The sequence below is a fragment of the Oncorhynchus mykiss genome, chromosome 24 (assembly GCF_057628025.1).
Source record: "Oncorhynchus mykiss isolate SJ-2025 chromosome 24, ASM5762802v1, whole genome shotgun sequence".
Lineage (NCBI taxonomy): Eukaryota > Metazoa > Chordata > Actinopteri > Salmoniformes > Salmonidae > Oncorhynchus > Oncorhynchus mykiss.
The window spans coordinates 10,328,876-10,353,403 of record NC_143045.1 but is presented as its reverse complement, the minus strand read 5'-3'; the positions used below and the strand labels follow the sequence as shown (position 1 = coordinate 10,353,403).

General features: G+C 43.1%; 1 protein-coding gene across 6 annotated transcripts; it reads right to left on the bottom strand.

Moving 5' to 3' along the window:
* Positions 1-501: 501 nt before the first annotated feature.
* Positions 502-24,071, bottom strand: LOC110503677 (proprotein convertase subtilisin/kexin type 7). 6 transcript variants are annotated; one of them, XM_090218230.1, is made up of 17 exons: positions 23,964-24,049; positions 21,806-21,839; positions 19,827-20,300; positions 19,416-19,550; positions 18,858-19,023; positions 17,634-17,724; positions 17,352-17,406; positions 15,554-15,692; positions 15,381-15,481; positions 12,282-12,449; positions 9,493-9,597; positions 9,211-9,313; positions 4,957-5,113; positions 4,677-4,771; positions 4,438-4,531; positions 4,157-4,274; positions 502-4,033 (listed from the first exon to the last, which is right to left on the bottom strand). In XM_090218230.1, exons 3-17 carry the CDS (start codon positions 20,238-20,240, stop codon positions 3,890-3,892), a joined length of 2,085 nt encoding a protein of 694 aa, XP_090074356.1. In that variant the 5' UTR covers positions 20,241-20,300; positions 21,806-21,839; positions 23,964-24,049; the 3' UTR covers positions 502-3,889. The 6 variants fall into 6 exon arrangements, with proteins under 6 accessions (XP_090074356.1, XP_090074355.1, XP_036817681.2 ...); XM_090218229.1 differs by having other exon boundaries at positions 21,806-21,842; positions 23,964-24,045; XM_036961783.2 differs by having other exon boundaries at positions 3,385-4,033; positions 4,671-4,771; positions 21,806-21,842; positions 23,964-24,045.
* Positions 24,072-24,528: the final 457 nt, after the last annotated feature.

Genomic DNA, 24,528 nt, shown 5'->3' with positions numbered 1-24,528 from the left:
CAAATGTCAATATACAAATAAGGTCCGCTAAGCAAAAACCTGATTTGTTTTATAAGAATCCTGTAAGTACAGCAATTGTTTGCTCAGTGGAAAATGAATATCCAATTAGTCAGTGACAACTGTGTGGAGTTGAGTTTGACAGCAACCATGTGAGCTTATTACAGTATTATAGACACAGTCCTGGGATTTCCTATGATCTTCTATGTAGAAGAAGCGCATAGCTTCTAACGACTCATGTCAGCTTTTTACAGATGGTCATAATACCTTGTAGCTCAAACCGTTCTGACTTTACACATGTTTTTGTGAGAATAACCATTTTTGTGATCGGCCCTGGTCTCAAACACCGCTCTGGCTCTGCCCCCGTTAAAACACAGACACACAGTTTAAACAAAGGGTTAGACGTCCAAAACACGCCAGCGATAGTGGGATATTGAAACTTTTTTCGTGCTAAATTCCCATAGTTTGATTAAGGGAAATTATGGAAAGGATCCAGCCGGAAACTTCCATCAACAATCTTTATTCATTTTACTCAATCAAGCGGTGACTTGCACAGCAAAACACAGGCTTCCAGTTCAGTAAATAAAAATAAAATCTTTAATATGTTTCAGTTGATAAAAATCATCAAACTCTGATATATAGATGTACAACACACACATATTACAGTTGATAAAAAAAAAATAAAACACATTCAACCCCACACTCAGATCCCAAATCAAGTTCAAGTACTGGAAAAATGTATACAGTCTGCACAAAATAACATTCCAAACAGGAGGTCTGTTTACAAATCATTAACTTAAAAGATGCACAGAAATAGCTCCATCGTTTCCTGGTTGCTAAAATTAGAATAGTTTGTGTAATTTCAGTTTGTGACAAAACAAGCAGTCATTGTGTAGAGAACCACCGTACCATCTAAACCGCTTTGAAATATATTTTACAGAATCAAAAATGTTGTATATTCAGCTGTTTGAAGCTGGTGTACAAAACCCAAAGTAAAAGAAGCAAAAACAAAACTTTAGAACGGGAAGCATAGAAATAGCACACATAGAACAAATCCACCGCTTCTTAGACAGGAATGAATGATCTCACATTTCTATAGGAACTTGGTCCGGTCGCCCAAAAACGTACATATTGTAGCTTTAAAGCTGCTACGCACAGGATTTCTTTGAATTTATGCATTGTAATTTCAGAAAAATTTCCATAATATATCTGGCGCTAATAGTGGAATGCAAGTGTTTCACAGTATCACTTAGCCGCTAGTGTTGGGATTGGCTGCGATATTTGCATACTGATTTCTCCCACCGGAACGTAATCTGTTGTCAAAATGGGAAAGCTGTTCTGAATTCGTGGCTGTGTTATCCAGTGGAAATGATTCATTTCCTAGTTGCAAAAATTCTACACTGTTCGCTCAATTTCAGTTTGCGAGAAAACAAGCACGGAATAGTGTCGGTAATCATTGTACCATCTAAAATCGTCACAATATATATATATATATATATATATATATTATTTTTTTACAGCTGTTTGAAGCTGTTGGACCAAAACCAAAAGCAACTTGGTCTAACATCCAAAGGTCACCCAGTCAAATTGACAATTGTGGGAATCATGAGTCAACATGGAACATTATCCCTGTGGAATGCTTGACACCTTGTAGAGTCCATGCCCTGACAAATCGACTGTTCTGAGGGCAACTCAATATTAGGAAGGTGTTTCATGTTTCGTACACAGTATTAGACATTTCCTGAAATTACAATGCAAACATTTGAACAAATCCTATTAATAAAATAAATCATTTAAAAAGCAGCCAAAATCTGAAGAGCACTCCATCACCCACACACCGTCACACATCCCCAAAACCATTTACATTTTAAAACTCATTCACACACACACACACACACACCGTCACACATCCCCAAAACCATTTACATTTTAAAACACATTCACCCACACACCGTCACACATCCCCAAAACCATTTACATTTTAAAACACATTCACACACACACCGTCACACATCCCCAAAACCATTTACATTTTAAAACTCATTCACTCACACACTGTCACACATCCCCAAAACCATTTACATTTTAAAACACATTCACCCACACACCGTCACACATCCCCAAAACCATTTACATTTTAAAACACATTCACCCACACACCGTCACACATCCCCAAAACCATTTACATTTTAAAACACATTCACTCTCACACCGTCACACATCCCCAAAACCATTTACATTTTAAAACTCATTCACACACACACACACCGTCACACATCCCCAAAACCATTTACATTTTAAAACTCATTCACACACACACACACACACCGTCACACATCCCCAAAACCATTTACATTTTAAAACACATTCACCCACACACCGTCACACATCCCCAAAACCATTTACATTTTAAAACACATTCACCCACACACCGTCACACATCCCCAAAACCATTTACATTTTAAAACACATTCACTCTCACACCGTCACACATCCCCAAAACCATTTACATTTTAAAACTCATTCACTCACACACTGTCACACATGCCCAAAACCATTTACATTTTAAAACACATTCACCCACACACCGTCACACATCCCCAAAACCATTTACATTTTAAAACACATTCACTCTCACACCGTCACACATCCCCAAAACCATTTACATTTTAAAACACATTCACTCTCACATCGTCACACATCCCCAAAACCATTTACATTTTAAAACACATTCACCCACACACCGTCACACATCCCCAAAACCATTTACATTTTAAAACACATTCACACCCACACACCGTCACACATCCCCAAAACCATTTACATTTTAAAACACATTCACACACACAGCATTGTAATGCCTTCCCATGGTGCACACCTAATAAACTTTGGAAGACTGACTTAAACTGCAAGGGCCGGTTACGGACCCAGACTATAACCTAATCCTGGGCTAAAAAGCATTTCCAACGGATATTCGTAATTGATCTTGCTTTTTAGTCCAGGATAATCATTGTCCAGGAAACCACCCCAGGAGTGCTGCTCTGTCTGGTTGTCCAGCATGCCGTCTAATCCCACAGTAAAAGACCCAGGTAAGGGACTGAACCAAACTAGTGATACACACGTCAACCCAAAGACCAGGCCAAACTACCACCTCTATAGCACTGCTAGGTGAGACCGGAGGGTCCTGAGAGATCCAGAGGGTTTAGGTTGCTCCCCCGCAGTACACTTACTCACATACGCTTGGGTCTCTGCAACGCTGATAAAAGGCCACAGGCTTGGGTCTCTGCAACGCTGATAAAAGGCCACAGGCTTGGGTCTCTGCAACGCTGATAAAAGGCCACAGGCTTGGGTCTCTGCAACGCTGATAAAAGGCCACAGGCTTGGGTCTCTGCAACGCTGATAAAAGGCCACAGGCTTGGGTCTCTGCAACGCTGATAAAAGGCCACAGGCTTGGGTCTCTGCAACGCTGATAAAAGGCCACAGGCTTGGGTCTCTGCAACGCTGATAAAAGGCCACAGGCTTGGGTCTCTGCAACGCTGATAAAAGGCCACAGGCTTGGGTCTCTGCAACGCTGATAAAAGGCCACAGGCTTGGGTCTCTGCAACGCTGATAAAAGGCCACAGGCTTGGGTCTCTGCAACGCTGATAAAAGGCCACAGGCTTGGGTCTCTGCAACTCTGATAAAAGGCCACAGGCTTGGGGAGCGATGGGTGGGCCAGTGAGATCACAGTTCCAGCCCACATAGCTCAGTCTCCAGTCCAGTTTGCCCCCCTGGGTTCACAGCAGGCCTAGACTGATGAACGGCGGGTGGGAGGTCGTAGAGGGAAGAGGTTTTCTCCAGTGTTATGTGGCAGCGTCTCCAGTGATTAGTCCAACACACAGTTCTCTCCAGCTCAGAGCATCTCCAGCCCCCTGTGGGAGCCCCGCGTCCCCCTGTCCCACCAACACAGTCCTCTAAAGTCCAGGTTGGCCAGGGTCACCTCCAGGGTGTAGTACAGGGACCAGAAGAGTGCGAAGCAGCCCAGCAGTAGCAGAGACTACACAAAGACATGGTGATGGGAGAGGAAGTTACAAAATGAGGCATATATTGTGTGTGTGTGTGTGTGTGTGTGTGTGTGTGTGTGTGTGTGTGTGTGTGTGCGCGCTCGCGCGTAACATACCTTGAGGCTGCTGGATGTGAACGGGCTGACCGTCTCAGGGGGGATGTCCATGCCTGCAGGACAGGGCAGGGAGAAACTGCTGTCCAGATACTGCCCCCCCATAGCCTCCTCCACCACACTGTCAATCAAAACACACAACCAATCAATGCTCACATCCACTAAGGGAGCACCAACGACAAAACATCCCTTCCCTTTAAAAATACAGGATCCAGAAACAAACAATATATGTTCCATTTATATAACCTAGGCTGCTGTTTTAACAGTGGTGGGTGTCTCCTGACCTCTGTCTCTCCTTGACCTCTTCGAAGGACAGAGAGGAGCCGTACAGAGTGAGCTTCCAGTGCTTCAGAGAGCCCAGGGGCCACGCAGGCTCCTCTAAAAGAAAGGAGACAGCAGGACAAAGAGAGAAGGACAGAAGGACAGAGAGGGATGCATGAGCAGGAGAGAGCTCATAGTGTAGATATGGTATGGTAGTGGTCAGTGGCAGGCAAGTGAATGACAGACAGAGACGGACCCTTACTGTGGTCAGAGACTTGCAGCCTGTACTGGCCCTCGGCTCCCTCTCCCCAGCAGCGCACAGTGGAGAACGTCCAGTCTGAGTAACCCGAGGTATCCCTGGAGTAACACGCAACAGGACAGAGGCAAGGATGCCAAAACAATGGCTGTTATACGTTATGCAAAGTTTGAGTAAAACTAAAACAAGCGTGTACATCTGTTATTACTGCACTGTTGTAGCTAGAAACAAGCATTTCAACCAATAAACTTTGATTTGATTTGTGTTTGTGTGTGCGCAAACTCACGTGTCCAGAGAACGGCGCGCCCCGATGAGTGAGGTCATTCCACTGGGGCAGAGCAGCACAATCTCCACGCTGCCGCGGCGAGAATGGACCAGCGTCAAGGTGACAGACACGTGCTCCAAGGTCTGCATCCCGGATTGCCTGAGGTCAGCTGCAGTGACTGGAGTGAGAGGAGCACAGAGACCCTAATACATGACTATTGTCCTTCTATAGGAATGGCAGATGAGCCAATGAAAACTATAACAGTGAAGGGTTCTGATGTGGACACACGTGATAGACATTTACTCTGGTAGCCCATAGGTCCAATCTTAATTGAAGGCCATGTAGGGACACTCCATTTAGTATAGAACTGTATTTTGTATATGCATCTGCCCCGGACACTCCATTTAGTATAGAACTGTATTTTGTATATGCATCTGCCCCAGACACTCCATTTAGTGTGGAACTGTATTTTGTATATGCATCTGCCCCAGACACTCCATTTAGTGTAGAACTGTATTTTGTATATGCATCTGCCCCAGACACTCCATTTAGTATAGAACTGTATTTTGTATATGCATCTGCCCCAGACACTCCATTTAGTGTAGAACTGTATTTTGTATATGCATCTGCCCCAGACACTCCATTTAGTATAGAACTGTATTTTGTATATGCATCTGCCCCAGACACTCCATTTAGTGTAGAACTGTATTTTGTATATGCATCTGCCCCAGACACTCCATTTAGTATAGAACTGTATTTTGTATATGCATCTGCCCCAGACACTCCATTTAGTATAGAACTGTATTTTGTATATGCATCTGCCCCAGACACTCCATTTAGTATAGAACTGTATTTTGTATATGCATCTGCCCCAGACACTCCATTTAGTATAGAACTGTATTTTGTATATGCATCTGCCCCAGACACTCCATTTAGTATAGAACTGTATTTTGTATATGCATCTGCCCCAGACACTCCATTTAGTATAGAACTGTATTTTGTATATGCATCTGCCCCAGACACTCCATTTAGTATAGAACTGTATTTTGTATATGCATCTGCCCCAGACACTCCATTTAGTATAGAACTGTATTTTGTATATGCATCTGCCCCAGACACTCCATTTAGTATAGAACTGTATTTTGTATATGCATCTGCCCCAGACACTCCATTTAGTATAGAACTGTATTTTGTATATGCATCTGCCCCAGACACTCCATTTAGTATAGAACTGTATTTTGTATATGCATCTGCCCCAGACACTCCATTTAGTGTGAAACTGTATTTTGTATATGCATCTGCCCCAGACACTCCATTTAGTATAGAACTGTATTTTGTATATGCATCTGCCCCAGACACTCCATTTAGTATAGAACTGTATTTTGTATATGCATCTGCCCCAGACACTCCATTTAGTATAGAACTGTATTTTGTATATGCATCTGCCCCAGACACTCCATTTAGTATAGAACTGTATTTTGTATATGCATCTGCCCCAGACACTCCATTTAGTATAGAACTGTATTTTGTATATGCATCTGCCCCAGACACTCCATTTAGTGTGGAACTGTATTTTGTATATGCATCTGCCCCAGACACTCCATTTAGTATAGAACTGTATTTTGTATATGCATCTGCCCCAGACACTCCATTTAGTGTGGAACTGTATTTTGTATATGCATCTGCCCCAGACACTCCATTTAGTATAGAACTGTATTTTGTATATGCATCTGCCCCAGACACTCCATTTAGTGTGAAACTGTATTTTGTATATGCATCTGCCCCAGACACTCCATTTAGTATAGAACTGTATTTTGTATATGCATCTGCCCCAGACACTCCATTTAGTATAGAACTGTATTTTGTATATGCATCTGCCCCAGACACTCCATTTAGTATAGAACTGTATTTTGTATATGCATCTGCCCCAGACACTCCATTTAGTATAGAACTGTATTTTGTATATGCATCTGCCCCAGACACTCCATTTAGTGTGAAACTGTATTTTGTATATGCATCTGCCCCAGACACTCCATTTAGTATAGAACTGTATTTTGTATATGCATCTGCCCCAGACACTCCATTTAGTATAGAACTGTATTTTGTATATGCATCTGCCCCAGACACTCCATTTAGTATAGAACTGTATTTTGTATATGCATCTGCCCCAGACACTCCATTTAGTATAGAACTGTATTTTGTATATGCATCTGCCCCAGACACTCCATTTAGTGTGGAACTGTATTTTGTATATGCATCTGCCCCAGACACTCCATTTAGTATAGAACTGTATTTTGTATATGCATCTGCCCCAGACACTCCCCAGACATTCCCCAGACATTTGCAATCTTGTTTTCGCCTCTGTTCAATCTTGTTCCACCCCCAAAGCCTTCAACAGTTTCACTACACCATCCACTGTGCAATGGCTCTCTTGCCTGATATTCTACAGCTAATTATTGGGAGGACTTCTGGTACTCACAAGTAGAGTAAAATGTCCACCCACCCACCCCAGAGGAATACAGTATGTCTCAGTCCTAGAATATGCACAAAGAGCAGACAGAGTTGGTGACTCCTGTGAGGGACTACCTCTTCCCTTTCTCTCTGGATTCCTGACCTGCAGCCGCAGCGTACTGTAATTCACTGGCATTTCCTCAGCCCCTGTTTACTAATGGGCCTTAATGCTCCACTACCATGTAGGGAAAAACACTTCCCAGGGCCAAGGAAGGAGATGAAGAGGGAGGGACATACAAAGGTGTAGAGGGAGAGAGACTGGCGGTGAAGGGGGGCAGAGCGAGGGGTAGAGTGTATAGGGGTAGAGCAGGATGTTGGGAGGGGGAAAAGGACTTATTGGATTCCAGCCATCTTCTTCCAAACATACAGGACTGGACTCGTAAGAGTTCCTCAGAGACCCTCCCACACAGACAGTGACCTGTCATGAGAATCTCACTCTTCCTCCACATAATCACGACTGGTGGGTCTTAAGAGTGTGTTACTGCCTTTTCATACACGTTTTAAATTATATCAAGCACAAACTTGATGCTCCAGCTCTGAAATAAGCTTTTTCACCAATATCATAAATCGTCTCAAAGCTAAAATCAACACAATGGCAGTAAATATCACGAAAAAGGCTCTGGCTATTATGCTTTGTTGGTACTGCATTATTCTCCCCCTCTCTGACTGACACACACAAAGATATATAAGCCAGTGATTTTGGCTACATCCCAAAAAGACACGTTACCATACATATTTGCATGACTTTTGAGCAGAGCGCTAAGAGCCCAGTAGGGCACGATAAGAAAAGAGTGCCATTTGGGACGTACAGTTTTAAAACCTCTGCCATTTCATCAACGCTGGCCTGGCATGCACCCCATACATTCCTCTCCTGACATTTAGCGCAAACATCTCAGACATTTGAAACGTTTTGTACTTTTAAACGACTGTTTTTCTTTTCAGTAACAACACGTCACTATCTTTGGGGAATCTAACGTTTGGGACTGAGCATTGGAACTCTAGTCTTCCGTTTTCACATGGGAAGGAACGAGTGCTCACACTAACCACTGGACCTTAAGCTAACGGACCGGCCAAAACACATAGCAACAAGGACAACAAATAGCCTAGCGATAGAGTAGTTTAACATAACAACCTGCTTCATGTATCGTTGAGAATAACCAAAACTAGCTTACTTTTCAATGAATGGAAACAGAATTTCCATGTATAAATACAAAGTCGTTTTGCATCTCGAATTTCATTCATTCAAAACAGATGTTTCACTTGGACTAAAACATTTAGCCTTTGTCAGCAACTCTTCCTCTGCTTTGTCCTTAGAAACCCTAGTCACGTGAGACTGGACACACACACACACTCACTGCTGTGCTGAAACAGTGAAACACACTGCTCCTGACCTCAGAACAGGCAACACACAGGCTGCATACACTGGGCCAGGAGGCCACAGGGAGGCTAGAAAAGAGAGGGAGGAAGGAATACAGATATCTCTGCTGTGATGTCACTGTGTGTGTCAGAGAGGGAGAAGAAGAGAGAAATACAGAGAAAGAGAGGGAAGGGGTGTTCTCTCCTCCATAGTTCAGTCAGTGTGCCCAGTGACAGAGAGACTCTGAAAAACATTGCCTAATAAGGGCAGACTGCTGATTGCATGTTGGGAGGGTCTCTCTGGAGAGCACTGACAGAGAGAAGAGAAACAGCAAATACTCAGACTTGCATATTACGAGACTCGCTTGGTTGATCACTCTCTCACACACACACACAAACTCTACCAACCGTTCCAGGTTAGGTTGAGTTGCTCCGGATAGGCTGGGACAAGAGCCTCCTCCTTCAGCACTGGGCTCTGATAGGACACTAGGAATGGCACCATCTCCCACACCTGATTAATAAACACACAAAAACACTTTCCACATGTATACCTTCAGTCTTTTTAAATTAGCAGAATAAAGACTTCGCTGAAAGAAAATCCCAACCAATACTGTATCAGTAGTGTAGTTGGTTAAGCTTGACATGAGTGTGCTGCTGAGACATCAGGAAGTGAGTGAGGTGGAGTGGTACCTTGGCAGCGTTGACCAGCCGCCAGGCGTTGAGCAGGCCGAAGCCGTGCTGGTGACTGTGGTGGAAGCCCGCTCCATTGATTTTCCAGTCCCCTTGCACATCATACTACAGAAACACACACTCTCAATTAGGAACTGTATGTGCCTGCGTAGCAGTGATTAATGATACAGTACAGCAAGGTGAGTCATACAGTGAGGTCCAACAGTATTGGGACAGTGACAGTTTTTTCTCTCTCTTTGTACTCCAGCACTATGAGGTTAAGGTGCAGACTGTTCGTTTTAACTGTAGGGTCTTTTCATCCATATCTGGTGAACCGTTTAGAAATTACAGCACTTTTTGGTACACAGAGGGCCATTTTAGAGGACCAAAAGTATGGGGACAAATATCATACCCCCCAAAATTGCTAACCTCCCGTTAATGTAATGGTGAGAGGTTAGCATGTCTTGGGGTTATGATATTTGTGCCTCTGTGGCTTTCGCACTCGTCATTATCCACGATTCATTCAGGATTATCCGTAATCATGGTAGCATCCATATTAATGTAGAAGTATTCTTATTTACAATAAAAGTGAATCTAAAATAACGTAATACATTATTTACCATTCATTTCTATTGGGCACAAAATAATCTGAAACACAACCAAAACAAACAGCAAATGCATCCAACAAGTTTGTAGAGTCACAAGCTTCATTACGTGCTATGAATATGGGACCAAATACTAAACTTTTGACTACTTCTGTTCCCTGAGAACAGCCTCAATTCATCGGAGCATGGACTCTACAAGGTGTCGAAAGCGTTCCACATGGACGCCGGCCCATGTTGACTCCACAGTTGTGTGAAGTTGGCTGGATGTCCTTTGGGTGGTGGACCATTCTTGAGACACACAGGAAACTGTTGTGTGTGAAAAACCCAGCAGCGTTGCAGTTCTTGACACAAACCGGTGCGCCTGGAACCTACTACCACACCATCTTTTGTCTTGCCCATTCACCCTCTGAATGGCACACATACACAATCCATGTCTCAATTGTCTCAAGGCTTCAAAATCCTTATTTAACCCGCCTTTCTCCTTCCCTTCATCTACACTGATTGAAGTGGACTTAACAGGTGACATAAATAAGGGATCATAGCTTTCACCTGGTCAGTCTGTCATGGAAAGAGTGTCCTTAATGTTTTATACACTCAGTGTAAATTCATTTGTCCCTATAAAAAAAAAATGGGGGGGACTATGTAGGAAAAGTACAGCAATTTCTAAATGGTTCACCTGATTTGGATGAAAATACCCTAAAATTAAAGCACTTTAACACAGTCATTGACAGAGCCAAAACAACAAAAGTTGTGTCACTGTCCCAATACTTTTGGACCTCACTGTATGTCTGAAGTGTGCTTCAGAGGGCATGTAGGTGACAATGTCACTTTGTAGTCATGTACAGTACCAGTCAAAAGTTTGGACACACCTACTCATTCCAGGGTTTTTCTTTATTCTACAATATAGAAAATAGTCAAACTAATAGTGATGACATAAAAACTATGAAATAACACATGTAGTAACCAAAATACTGTTAAACAAATAAAAAAATATATATTTGAGATTCTTCAAAGTAGCCACCCTTTGCCTTGATGACAGCTTTGCACACACTTGACATTCTCTCAACCAGCTGCATGAGGCAGTCACTTGGAATTCCTTTCAATTAACAGGTGTACCTTGTTAATTTGTGGAATTTCTTTCCTTCTTAATGCGTTTGAGCCAATCAGTTGTGTTGTGACAAGGTAGGTGTGGTATATATATAATTTCAGATCTTTGGTTCCAACTGCTGTGTCTTTGTGAGACGCAGAGTATGCGAACGGATGATCTCTGCATGTGTGGTTCCCACCGTGAAACATGGAGATGGTGTGGGTGTGCTTTGCTGGTGACACTGGTGATTTATTTAGAATTCAAGACACAATTAACCATCATGGCTACCACAGCATCCTGCAGCGATACGCCATTCCATATGGTTTGCGCTTAGTGGGACTATCATTTGTTTTTCAACAGGACAATGACCCAACACACCTCCAGGCTGTGTAAGGGCTATTTGATCAAGAAGGAGAGTGATGGAGTGCTGCATCAGATGACCTGGCCTCCACAATCACTGACCTCAACCCAATTGAAATGGTTTGGGATGAGTTGGACTGCAGAGTGAAGGAAAAGCAGCCAACAAGCGCTCAGCATATATGGGAACTCCTTCAAGACTGTTGGAAAACCATTCCAGGTGAAGCTGGTTGAGAGAATGCCAAGAGTGTGCAACGCTGTCATCAAGGCAAATATAAAATATATTTTGATTTGTTTAACACTTTTTTGGTTACTACATGATTCCATATGTGTTTTGATGTCTTCACTATTATTCTACAATGTAGAGATGTGTCCAAACTTTTGACTGGTACTGTATATTGTACCTGTGTGGCTGTGTAGGTGATGATGTCACTCTGTTGTCATGTACATTGTACCTGTGTGGCTGTGTAGGTGATGACGTCACTCTGTTGTCATGTACATTGTACCTGTGTGGCTGTGTAGGTGATGATGTCACTCTGTTGTCATGTACATTGTACCTGTGTGGCTGTGTAGGTGATGATGTCACTCTGTTGTCATGTACATTGTACCTGTGTGGCTGTGTAGGTGATGATGTCACTCTGTTGTCATGTACATTGTACCTGTGTGGCTGTGTAGGTGATGACGTCACTCTGTTGTCATGTACATTGTACCTGTGTGGCTGTGTAGGTGATGATGTCACTCTGTTGTCATGTACATTGTACCTGTGTGGCTGTGTAGGTGATGATGTGCTGCACGTCTCTCCAGGTGAGACAGGGCCGGACCTGCAGCATCAGAGCCACCATGCCAGCCGCCAGGGGTGCCGCCGCCGAGGTGCCCGTGTGCCCGTCAGTACAGCCCGTGCCCTGCTGCAGTGACCAGTCTGACGTCACCTACACAGTACACACACACAGAGAAGAGTCATAAACATGTATACGAATCTCACACGCCATTACAAACAGTCAGTGGTAAGGAGCTATGGGACGACTAGGGAGGAAGAGGGAAAAGCCAGAAAAGATGGAGAGTTGGAGATGGAGGGGCTGAACGATGAGAAAAAGTAGACAGAAGTGCTAAAACAGACAGGATGTGGTGAGAGAGGGAGAGAGATTGATATGAATACAGGGACAGAGAGAAAAAGGGCTGCTGATGGATTCACTGGTAAACATGATCTTTGACATGCTCAGGCATGTCAGACCTGCATCCCAGCATAGATCCCACAGTCCTTCCCAATAGACAGAAATTACTATGGCTGCGTCCCATTTGACAGCCTATTCCCTATAGGACTTCAGTGGAAAATACCCTGGATAGTCATGGGTTCAATATTTGATGTAAACAAAGAGAGAATAACGTACAAGCTCTGTGATGCGTGTAGAGTTTTGGGTTAGAGTATAGCGTGGATTGTTGCATATGTAGTAGCTTATGAGCATAATATGAAGTGTGCAGCATTCAAATATGGTCCCAAATGTCACCCTATTCCCTATATAGGTTTATATATGAATGCAGCTGCCACCCTTATTGAAGCCATCGGACGCTGTTTATCATAGCGCCTTGTGCTTTATTACGGGTGATGGGTTCTGTACACATTGCATTTTGTTTCAGAATGTGGGTTGGCCCTCCTTGAAGTCTTGTAGATTGATGCATTGCACTCTTTTTGTTGATAAAGCCCTCTTGCATAAACTTCTGCCATCCCGTACCTCATTGTGAACCTATAGATGTACAGGCTACCGGAACCGGTGCTCAGGGATGGCGAACTCTGGAGATCCCTTCCAGCTCCACTGTGTTGGGTAGATCTGCTTTTAGTTTTTGTTTTGCACCTTACATGTGGAATGATCTACAATACATTTTCAAAATTGGAGGAATTGGTGTCTCTAGGGCATTTCAGACAGTTGTTAGGGGACCTTTGTACTGAAAATTGTCAGTTTTTTTATGATTGAGTTTTGCTTTTCGTGTATTGTTGTGCATGATAATCTGTATTTTAATGTGTGTATATGAATGTGTAGTTTGATGTGTATTGTGGTGCTATACAGGACTCATCTGGAAGAGAGACTTTGGTCGACTCCCTGTCAAAATAATGATTAAATAATATTAAATATATAATGCACTATGAAAGGAAATGGGGAGGCATTTGTGACGCAGCCACGCAGTACAGATCCAGACCATGCAGACAGTGCTGTCTAAACAGCTCGTCTCCTAGACGAGTAAGGGACCTCTCTGGAACGTTGGTCACAGACACACAGCTAGGGGGTGTTTGATCCTAGGTGACGACAGGCCTGGTCGGACACAGAGAGGAGAAACAGTCTGACAGGAACACCACAGGCTCTCTGCTGTGGAGGGAAAGGGACGGAGGAAGAATCCACAGACATATGTCAACTAGAATGCCTGCTCTCATTTAAAGCAGCTGTCAAAGCCATGAAAGCACAGAGCGGAGGAGAGAGCTCAGACTTCAGCACTGCTCAACATCAAATGGGACCCGTGTGTTGGGAATGTAATGAGGGAAATGGAGCATAGCAGTGGTGGCACTGCAGCATAGCACATGGCAGCTAGAAGTGTTTGGGCTGGTGGGTGGATACAGTGGTGTTATCCCAAATGCAACCCTGTTCCGTGTATAGTGCACTACTGATCAAAAGCAGTGCTCTATATAGGGAATAGTGTGCCTTGTGGGATACAAACCGTATGAGCAGAGCACTTGTGCGACAGGGTAGAAGAGCTAGAGCCTAGCCCTAAAACCACTTGGCCTGGTGTATTTGGCTTTTCAGGAAGTCCCGGATGCCAGTTGAGGGTTTTGGCCCAGGGCTTACATCACCCGGCAAGCCATGTCACCCAGGAGATGGCAACAAACAGAGCTTTGCCTTACAACTCTCCTCTCTAGTTTCCTAAAACCCATCTCCTTTGCCCTCGCTCAAAACACACCATCATATGACGCAAAATGCATCATACCGGCTATATTTCTGTATTTTGAAAGTTACGCATCTTGAAAACTTGATTGCGGACATGCAACACATTCTGAGACTATACCAACAACGGACTAATGAAACAAACACCAAAATATATTTTTGGGGTGGTTTTCCTTTAACTCACTAGCCATCAATGTGTCCTCTCTACCTCACTCAAAGATGTCTGATTGGCACAGTACAGTATCATCTGTCATCATCCGACTGTCCAACTTTCTCAATCTATGTCTTAAGGGCCTAGGCACAACAAGTCTTTCTAAGGGGGATTCCATTGGTACCGTGGTGCAGTTCACTGCAGGTGAGATGGCAGTCTGGACCAAACACAGGAAAAGCACCAGAGGTGTGCAGTATTATTGTCTGTTTGACTGAGAGCGTTTGATGAAATGCACGCAGTACCATAACTTGGTATCTCTGAGACATTCTGTAAGTGGCAGCGAATTTATGAGCACATCCGATGCATGTTAGGGGAGAGGGGGGCTGGGATATAGGCTATGGAAAATTGCCTATTCACGTCAGAGTTAGAGTGGCTATTGCGCTGTTTACTCCTGCATGTTGTTGGAAGACCAAAGCGAGAGCAATATGAGGTTTGGTACACACAAGTTTTGCTTCTTAATAATCATAGATAGAAAAATAGATAGAAAAATACGCGCATTAAATCCCCGATAAATCATGGACTTGCATGAACAGGTGGTAGTTTAGGCATTTTAGTTTGTTTGACATTTGGCAATGTGAACCCAAACGGACCACATGAAAAAAAAAGAAGATACAATGTAACAAATAACCGAACTCGGATTCAAACTATAGCTCAGAACGATGTGTGAAAACTCCCTCGAAATGGTGTGTGTGTGTGTGTTACTAGCAGTACAGACTCACAATACTACGCAGCGTTCTGCCCCCACTGCTGAAGGTGACAGCCAGCATGGAGGCACACTCTTCAGCATAGAAGGGCATCTTCCCTTCCTCATTTACTGCTCCTACAAGAGACACACACGGTTAGAAACACTCAACACAGACAGAGACAGACAACATTGCTCCTATTCACTGACCAATGGTAACAGTGTAGATTGAGTTAGCATAGCCATCGTAGTTGCAGTTGTCCTCGTACTGGCCCCCATTGCCACTGGCGACGACAAAGATACTGCCGAAGCCCCGTCTGCCAGCAATCACTCCGTGCTGCAGCGCCGCCTACAGGCCAAACAAGGAAACATTTGCTTCAGTTAGTCACGCCTAACTTCTTGCAGACTAATACAGCCAACCAGAGTACATAGCAGCATTCACAGGCCTAGTCATACCTGAATAATCAATATTGAGTATACCAAACATTTCCATGACATAGACTGACCAGGTGAAAGCTATGATCCTTTATTGATGTCACTTGTTAAATCCACTTCAAATCAGTGTAGATAAAGGGGAGGAGACAGGTTAAAGAAGGATTTTAAAGCCGCGAGACATGGATTGTGTATGTGTGCCATTCAGGGGTGAATGGGAAAGACAAAAGATTTAAGTGCCTTTGAACGGGGTATGGTAGTAGGAGCCAGGCACAACATTTTGTGTCAAGAACTGCAACGCAACTGAGTTTTTCATGCTCAACAAATTCCCATGTGTATCAAGAATGGTCCACCACCCAAAAGACATCCAGCCAACTTGACACAACTGTGGGTAGCATTGGAGTCAACATGGGCCAGCATCCATGTGGAACGCTTGACACCTTGTAGGGTCCATGGAAGGTGTTTCTGATGTTTGGTATAGTCAGTGTAAGTCATTATAATCATATCCTGTGTGTATACCGCCATTCTTAGGTTTGTGAAAAGCTGGAAGCCGCAGCTAGCACAAATTTCTATTAGACCATGAGGACTGGCTGAGGGGATTCGGTGGTTCTGATTCATTTCCACAGTGCCTGCCAAAGCCATTCAGGGAGTGAGGCACACCTAGGAAACGAAATTGACCAGAAAAAGCCAGACACTTTGTCTCGAGTCAGAGTGTGTGTGTGTGTATATGTGCATGTACGTGTGTAAGCGATGTGTTCTCTCTTTTTTTGTGTCTCATAAGACACTCACACAAACCGTGCCCTTCAGGGAGCAAGAATATACTGCACTCTGCTGGTACCGAAGAGTGGTGCAGAAATGCATTTCTATAAGGAGACTAGGGCTGCGTTTAAAACTCAAAGACACAACCTCCTCCACTAACCCTCGCCATCACTATCTATTCCAAACAAGGGAAGTTCGCAGTGTAAGCCCCTCAGCCCTGGTTTTTCATCGAGTTTGCGAGTGTACAATTATGTTCACTTCGGGGCCTGAAACGCCCCATAATTCAATTCGCGATGAATGTACATCCACTAAGACTTAAAACCTCAACGTCAATATGGCGAAGTCAACATACAAGTGTAATTACAAACGAATGTAAATAAGTTAGAAATTGTGCTACTAATGCACAAACACGTCTCGCAAAAGTAATGTTTGTTAGGTTAGCTTTTGGAAATTGTAGAAAAAAAAAAAAAACTTCTTCAGAAGTTCCAGCTAGCCAGGCTAATGTTAGTTAGGTCATTCATTTGTATTTTAATAATGATATAGTTAATATAAGTAGACATGCAATCATAATTGACTGTAGCGCATATAAAGCACCCACAAGCTACCGGTGGATGAAAATAAACAATCATCGAGGGATGAACGAGTGACCAATTTCTGGGCAAGGGTGGTCCATTTAAAAATGCAAGTGTAAACTCATCAGACGTCATCACAAGTGTCCAATTAATTTGAGGGCTGAGGGTGTGCTTAAGTGTTTGGAATGCAGCCTAGGACTGGCAAAACATGTTCGAAATGGGTTGTGTGTTGTATCCACGCTAACCTTGCCCAAGGGGTGTGGTCCATCGACAGTGCGGCCATCATCGTCAGGACCCCAACTGAGGAGGAAAGGGAAGAGGAGAGCACAGTTGAGTCAGACACATTTTTCCTACAGCCACTAAAGAGCAGCGGAGGAAAAATCTAGAGAGAGAAGGGCATATCTTTATAACCATGCTTAGAGCTGTGTTTGGCTGTATATTCCGGTTAATATTTTGATTTATGCTGAGATTATAAGCAAACCAAGCATGTTCAGAGTCATGTGAGGCTGAGCTACTCGCTGTTGTACCTGCAGCTGTAGACGTCGTTGATCTGGTAGTGCTTGTTGAAAGCCACCGCCTCCATACTGTCTGTGAGCGGCCCATCCAGGACTCTGATACCTGAACAGACAAAACATGACATGAAGAAAGGACATCAAAACATACGAATCTGATAGAATAAAAAGTAGTTTGGTGCTATGGGGTTGTCAGCACATTTATCTAAAACCATCCCTTTAAATACGGTGTACCTTTAAATCAAAATTTTCTCGACAGACAATTTAATATAGAGAGGACGGGTTCAGAATATTAGGGATCAATAAAATAAAGACATTTAAATATATGCTTATTTGTCTCCGTTTCAGCAACAAACTTGTAGATTTTAAAATACTCTGATCTTGTAGATAATTTAGGGTTATGAAAGTATTTATGAATCATAAAAAACAGGTTTGGAGAGCCTTTACGCACAAAATATATTGATGAATGAAAAAAAGTGGTTCGACTAATCATGAAAGTTGCCATATTCAAATTGATCAAGCCATAAAATATTGAAGGTGAGAAAAGTGTACAATAGGGGTTGAACAATAGCTATAGAAATCTACCCTACTAATAATGGAACTGTATGACAACGATCCAGTCGTCGTGAACCGTGCACCAGGCTCACACTGATAAGTGTGGTATGAGTTCCATAAATGATTCAAATAGGCCAGGCTTTCCCAAACTCAGTCCTCGGGACCCCAAGGGATGCAAAGGTTAGATGTTTGCTCTAGCACAGCACAGCTGAATCAAATAATCATCAAGCTTGGATCATTTTAAATCAGCTGTGTAGTGTTAAGGCAAAAAACAAAAACGTGCCCCCCTCGATGTCCGGTCAACCGAGTTTGGAAAACCCTGAAATAGGCTACCATGTCACAAAATATTGCACAGTGTTAGCCTAAAATGTTACACTATTGCTAGCAATCCTCAGGAACTACTACACAGACATGACAGAGGAAAGAAAGGTAAACGGAATGGAATGATGCAAAATGTAGACTACAAATTGAAGGAAACTCACACTAAAAAGTTAGAATTCCCCCCTAGGCACCAAACTGAAGAAAAGGACAAACAGAGAGGGACTACCTGATCTTGTCCAAAAAGCAACACAAATGTTCATTTTCCATGCAAAACGATTTACTAAGGTGTGCGCACTAATGAATACAACCCTGTAAAATCTTCTGACGGTTACCATAACCATGCTTTCCAAACACACAATGTACCTGCCACTTTACTGCCATAGGCCACGCCCACAGCGCAGAAGCTGTTGTTGGAGACAGCGGCGATCTCCCCAGCGCAGCGCGTGCCATGGTGGTTGTCACTGCGGGCGTCCGGGTGGGGCATGGGGTCCGGGTCGTTGGAGTTCAAGTCATAACTGCCCTCTGGACTCTAAAGGGACAGAATGAAGCACATTAGTATTAGTATTTCTCAAGAATAAAGAATGTGAATTTGGAAAAGAACATACTACATGATGACATTAGCAAAAAGCTTTAAAAAGAAACAAAGCCATTAATTATGCTCCCAAAAATGTTATGGCACACTGTGCCTTCTTCGGTGCACTGAACCCTAACCCTGAAGAAGGCACTGTGTGCCGTAATGTTGGTTGCGATACCCATAAAATATTTGGGAGCATAATTAGAGTCTGTGACCTACTTTCTTTTTTATAGTTTACTCTCCGTAAGTCAGAACCTCTACAAAAGACTTTGGGGTGTGCGTCAGCTTACCCATAGTAAAAAGCTTCAAAAGGAAATAGGCCTAGATGTGGCCAGTATGAAACTCACATAGTTTGGCTGAATGTCCTGGAGGGTGTGCTGAACCCCATCGTCCACGACCACCACTGTCACCCCTGTCCCTGTGATGTTGTGCTCCCATACACCAGTCACATTGATGTCCATGCCCTCCCTGACACCGTTGTGCTGTGGGTGGGTGGAGAGGAGGAGAAGAGCAGGGAAGTGACAAAGGTTACAGAGTTGAAGACATTGAAAATAAACGTGGCATATAGCCGACAGTTTAAAAAGTACTGTGCATTCTTACAGATCTGAATATTCTATATGCTGTAAGTGTGCAGTAAGTAGATTTGAATATTCTATAGGTTATAGGTGTGTATATATTCAGTAGATCTGAATATTGTTTCGCTATGAGACAGTTCTGAAGAAAAATAAAGAAAAAGACAGATTAGACCTAATTCTCACCAGGTGCCACTGTAATGGGTATCTGGGGTCGTTGAAGGCTATTGCTCTCTTGGAGCGGCTGAGGACCTGCTCCTGGGAGTGCCAGAGCACATGAGGGTGGGCTGCCAGCACGTCCCCCGGCCTGCCCTCCTCCTCAGACCCGGCACAGAGCAGGTAGTGGCCCTCCAGCTGCCCTATCTGGCCCCTGTTCTCCAGGCCAGCCTGCTCAGCCACCCTGCTGGCCAGCTCGTGAAGGGTGGAGCCTTCAGCCTCCAGCAGCTCGGAGTCTGTGTGCAGCCGGACGGCCCAGGACTGGCCAGGCCCACAGGAGGGAGGGGGAGCCGGGGGAGGGGCGGACGTGTGGAAGGTATTAACAGTCAGGCGGAGCATAGGGGTCAGGCCCAGGAGGAGCAGGAACAAGGGGGGTGACCCCATGGCAACACAGGCACGTGCTCAACACAAGTTCTGCCCCGCCTCCACATTAGGACCGGCAGCCTGAGGAGACAGGGTGGTGAGGAGGAGTAGAGAAAGTAGCTGGACACACAGAAGAGGGAGAGATGGCTCCACTGCAGTGTGGCATTCAAAAGGCAGTAGCGAGATTTCACAACAACAGAGCAGTTCTCATATTCAACAGCCCTCAAAGTAATGCACTGGTACACACCCTCCATTGGCATACTGTTCGTATCAGAACTCCAGCCAATCACGGCACCAGGCCTATATAACATTGTGCTGTTACTGACACTGGAGAGGCGGACGGTACATGTTTTACCATATCCATGTGACACTATGATCCTGCTAATGATAGGCTAGTCTAACCACAGAATACAAGGACAACTCATTGTAGTATAGGTTGACCGATTATGATTTTTCAACGCAGATACCGATTATTGGAGGACAAAAAAAGCCGACACCGATTAATCGGCCGATTTTTAAAAATGTATTTGTAATAATGACAATTACAACAATACTGAATGAACACTTATTTTAACTTAATATAAATACATCAATAAAATCAATTTAGCCTCAAATAAATAATGAAACATGTTGAATTTGGTTTTTTTTTAAATGGTGTTGGAGAAGAAAGTAAAAGTACAATATGTGCCAAAGCTAACGTTTAAGTTCCTTGCTCAGAACATATGAAAGCTGGTGGTTCCTTTTAACATGAGACTTCAATATTCCAAGGTAAGAGGTTTTAGGTTGTAGTTAATATAGTATTTATAGGACTATTTCTCACTATACCATTTGTATTCCATATACCTTTGACTATTGGATGTTCTTATAGGCACTTTAGTATTGCCAGTGTAACAGTATAGCTTCCGTCCCCCTCCTCGCCCCAACCTGGGCTCGAACCAGGAACACAACAACAGTCATCCTCGAAGCAGCGTTACCCATGCAGAGCAAGGGGAACAACTACTCCAAGTCTCAGAGCGAGTGACGTTTTAAACGCTATTAGCGTGCACCCCGCTAACTAGCTAGCCATTTCACAAACGCACAAAAGTGCTGTTTGAATTAATGCTTACGAGCCTGCTGCTGCCTACCATCGCTCAGTCAGACTGCTCTATGAAATCATAGACTTAATTATAACATAATAACACACAGAAATACGAGCCTTTGGTCATTAATATGGTCGAATCCAGAAACTATCATTTCGAAAACAAAATGTTTATTATCGCATATACCCTGATTCTGCGTGCAATGAACGCAAGAGAAGTGACAATTACACCTGGTTAATATTGCCTGCTAAACTGGATTTCTTTGAGCTAAATATGCAGGTTTAAAAATATATACTTCTGTGTATTGATTTTAAGAAAGGCATTGATGGTTATGGTTAGGTACACGGAGCAACGAAAGTCCTTTTTCTGCGAATGGGCACCGCATCTATTATATGCAACGCAGGACACGCTAGATAAACTAGTAATATCATCAACCATATGTAGTTAACTAGTGATTATGATTGATTGTTTTTTATAAGATAAGTTTAATGCTAGCTAGCAACTTACCTTGGCTTCTTACTGCATTCACGTAACAGGTAGGCTCCTCGTGGAGTGCAATGAGAGGCAGGTGGTTAGAGCGTTGGACTAGTTAACTGTAAGCTTGCAAGATTGAATTCCAGAGCTGACAATGTAAAAATCTGTCCTTCTGCCCCTGAACAAGGCAGTTAACCCACTGTTCCTAGGCCGTCATTGAAAATAAGAACGGTCTTAACTGACTCGCCTCGTTAAATAAAGGTGTAAAACCTTTTTTTAAATTGTATTTATATTTAAAAATCGGCCAAAAATACAGATTTACGATTGTTATGAAATGTTGAAATCGGCCCTTATTAATTTGCCATTCCGATTAATTGGTCGACCTCTACCATGTAGCATATGAATCAACTAAAGTTCTACAAAATGCCAAAGCCATTGTGACCAATGCATATTTTGCCAAGTATTGACATGCCCCTTTTCTCTGTTAGGAAAGAATAGGACTATAACCTGACTAAGAGAACCATGTGTTATTCATATTACAGCGCACACAGACTTGTCATGACACAAATTCCTACAAATTGTGTTGTTTACGACAGTGTGGGCAGAGGCCACTTGAACCCACATTTTGTGAAGCTTGTAAATTAAGATAGGATAATCTAACAAAAAGGAGAATCTAGCGAAAAGCAGAATAAACTAGACTACATCAACAAAGGGAAAGACTCAGATTGTAATTTCTGGGTGGTTCGACCAGTTCAACATGTTATTCCGAGGACATCAACACAAGGGCAGGGATAGCCCATGCGTAACTACCTTTGGCGCTTATTGACAATAGAATCTTCTGGTCGGGGAGGTTTTGTTAAAGTGTTGTCTCTGAAAAATACTGTGCTAAAGCCGCTTAAAAACAGTGTACAGTAAGCGTATATTTTGCATTTGTGAAATTATTTGGTGTTAAAGGGCTTTATGTTTCAAGAACCGTACCGCAATTGAGAATCGATTGACCTTTAGATGGGAACATTTGGCAGTTTTGACTGACAGAGCCAATTTGAATATGCATAGCCATCTTAAGACAATTTGCCGGGATGACACATGTCCTACTTATCAGTACACGCATAACTCCAGCATTACAAAACCTCTGATTAAAAATAAACCTCAGGTAGCAAATAAGCCACACATTTTATTTGTTGACCATATTCAACACTCATTTCCCTCCATACAAAAACACTGCTTGCTGGTGGGAGACAGATTTTCCACAGAGTTGGGCCTCTCTTCCTCTTTGATTTAACTCTAAACTGCCACACCTGATTCAATTAGTCAATTAATCATCACGGCTTTGACTAATTTAATCTAGTGTGCCAATGTAGGGTTAAACACTGTGTGGGCCAAGGAGAGGGTTGGGAAACCCTGATTTTGTCCATTATTGTGTTAGGACGAGCTTTCCCAAACTTCCCCCCTGGGTGCACATTTTGGTTTTTGCCCAAGCACTACATAGCTGATTCAAATAGCCAACTCATCAGCAAGCTTTGATTACTGGAATCAGCTGTGTAGTGTTAGGGCAAAAACCAAAACATGTACCCAGGGCGGGCCCCAGGTCCGAGTGTGGGAAACCCTGGGCAGGGGCAGTGTTATTAATCAGTACAGTAGTGGAGGAAACCATAGTATGGATATCAATGTTGACAGATTCAGAAATGAACAAAGACATGTTTGTTAACTATGTGACGTTGTGTGTTAGGTCTACTTCTACTAAACTAACTCCCAACTTCAGATGTAATTAACTTGACATACCTAACGTTTGTTAGCTAACGTTAGATGTATTGACATAAAACCCCACTCTTGTTTCGGGCGTGTAAGTTGGCTCGCTGTACAGTAATGTAAACTAGCTAACTACCAACGTTACAGGAGCTAGTTAGTTACAGCAGTTTGGAAGCTCATTTTATAACACGACTGCGACAAACGAAATAGCGAAACACATTGCTAACTATATTTTTATTCGACAGCTAGCTATGTAAATAGCCAGAACTCCTTAGTTAATCTGATAGCTTGCTAATTAGCTACGCTCGCTATAAACAGACAGTATGGCTGACAAACAGCTAGCCAGCTAACGAGGTTAACTAGCCATTGTCAGCTAGTCCTCAACACGCAAGAAAGTACTACAATCCCAAGGCTAAATGCCATACTGATTTATGTATTATACCTTTTCGTCGACGTCTTTAGTCTGCCGTTTATTTGTGGACTACAATTTCATCTACGAAAGCTGAGTCTGTAGTTTCCGTAATGTCGTCACTTCCGCAACAACTTATTTGTTATTTTTATTATCCACTTGGATGAGTTAAAACGTCATTACACTCCTAAATAAAAAAAGATATAAATGGACTCTACAAGGTGTCAAAAGCGTTCTACGGGGATGCTGACCCATGTTGTCTCCAATGCTTCCCACAGTTGTATCAAGTTGGGTGGTGGACCATTCTTGATACACTCAGGAAACTTTTGAGGTCCCATTCAAAAGCACTTCAATATTTTGTCTTGCCCATTCACCCCCTGAATGGCGCACACACAATCCATGTCTCAAGATTTACAAATCCTTCTTTAACCTGTCTCCTCCCCTTCATCTACGCTGATTGAAGTTTATTTAACAAGTGACATCAATAAGGGATCATAGCTTTCACCTGGTCAGTCTGTCATGGCAAGAGAAGCTGTTCTTAATGTTTTCTATACTCTGTGTATATTTCCATTGATTCTTGAAAAATACATCTAATCAT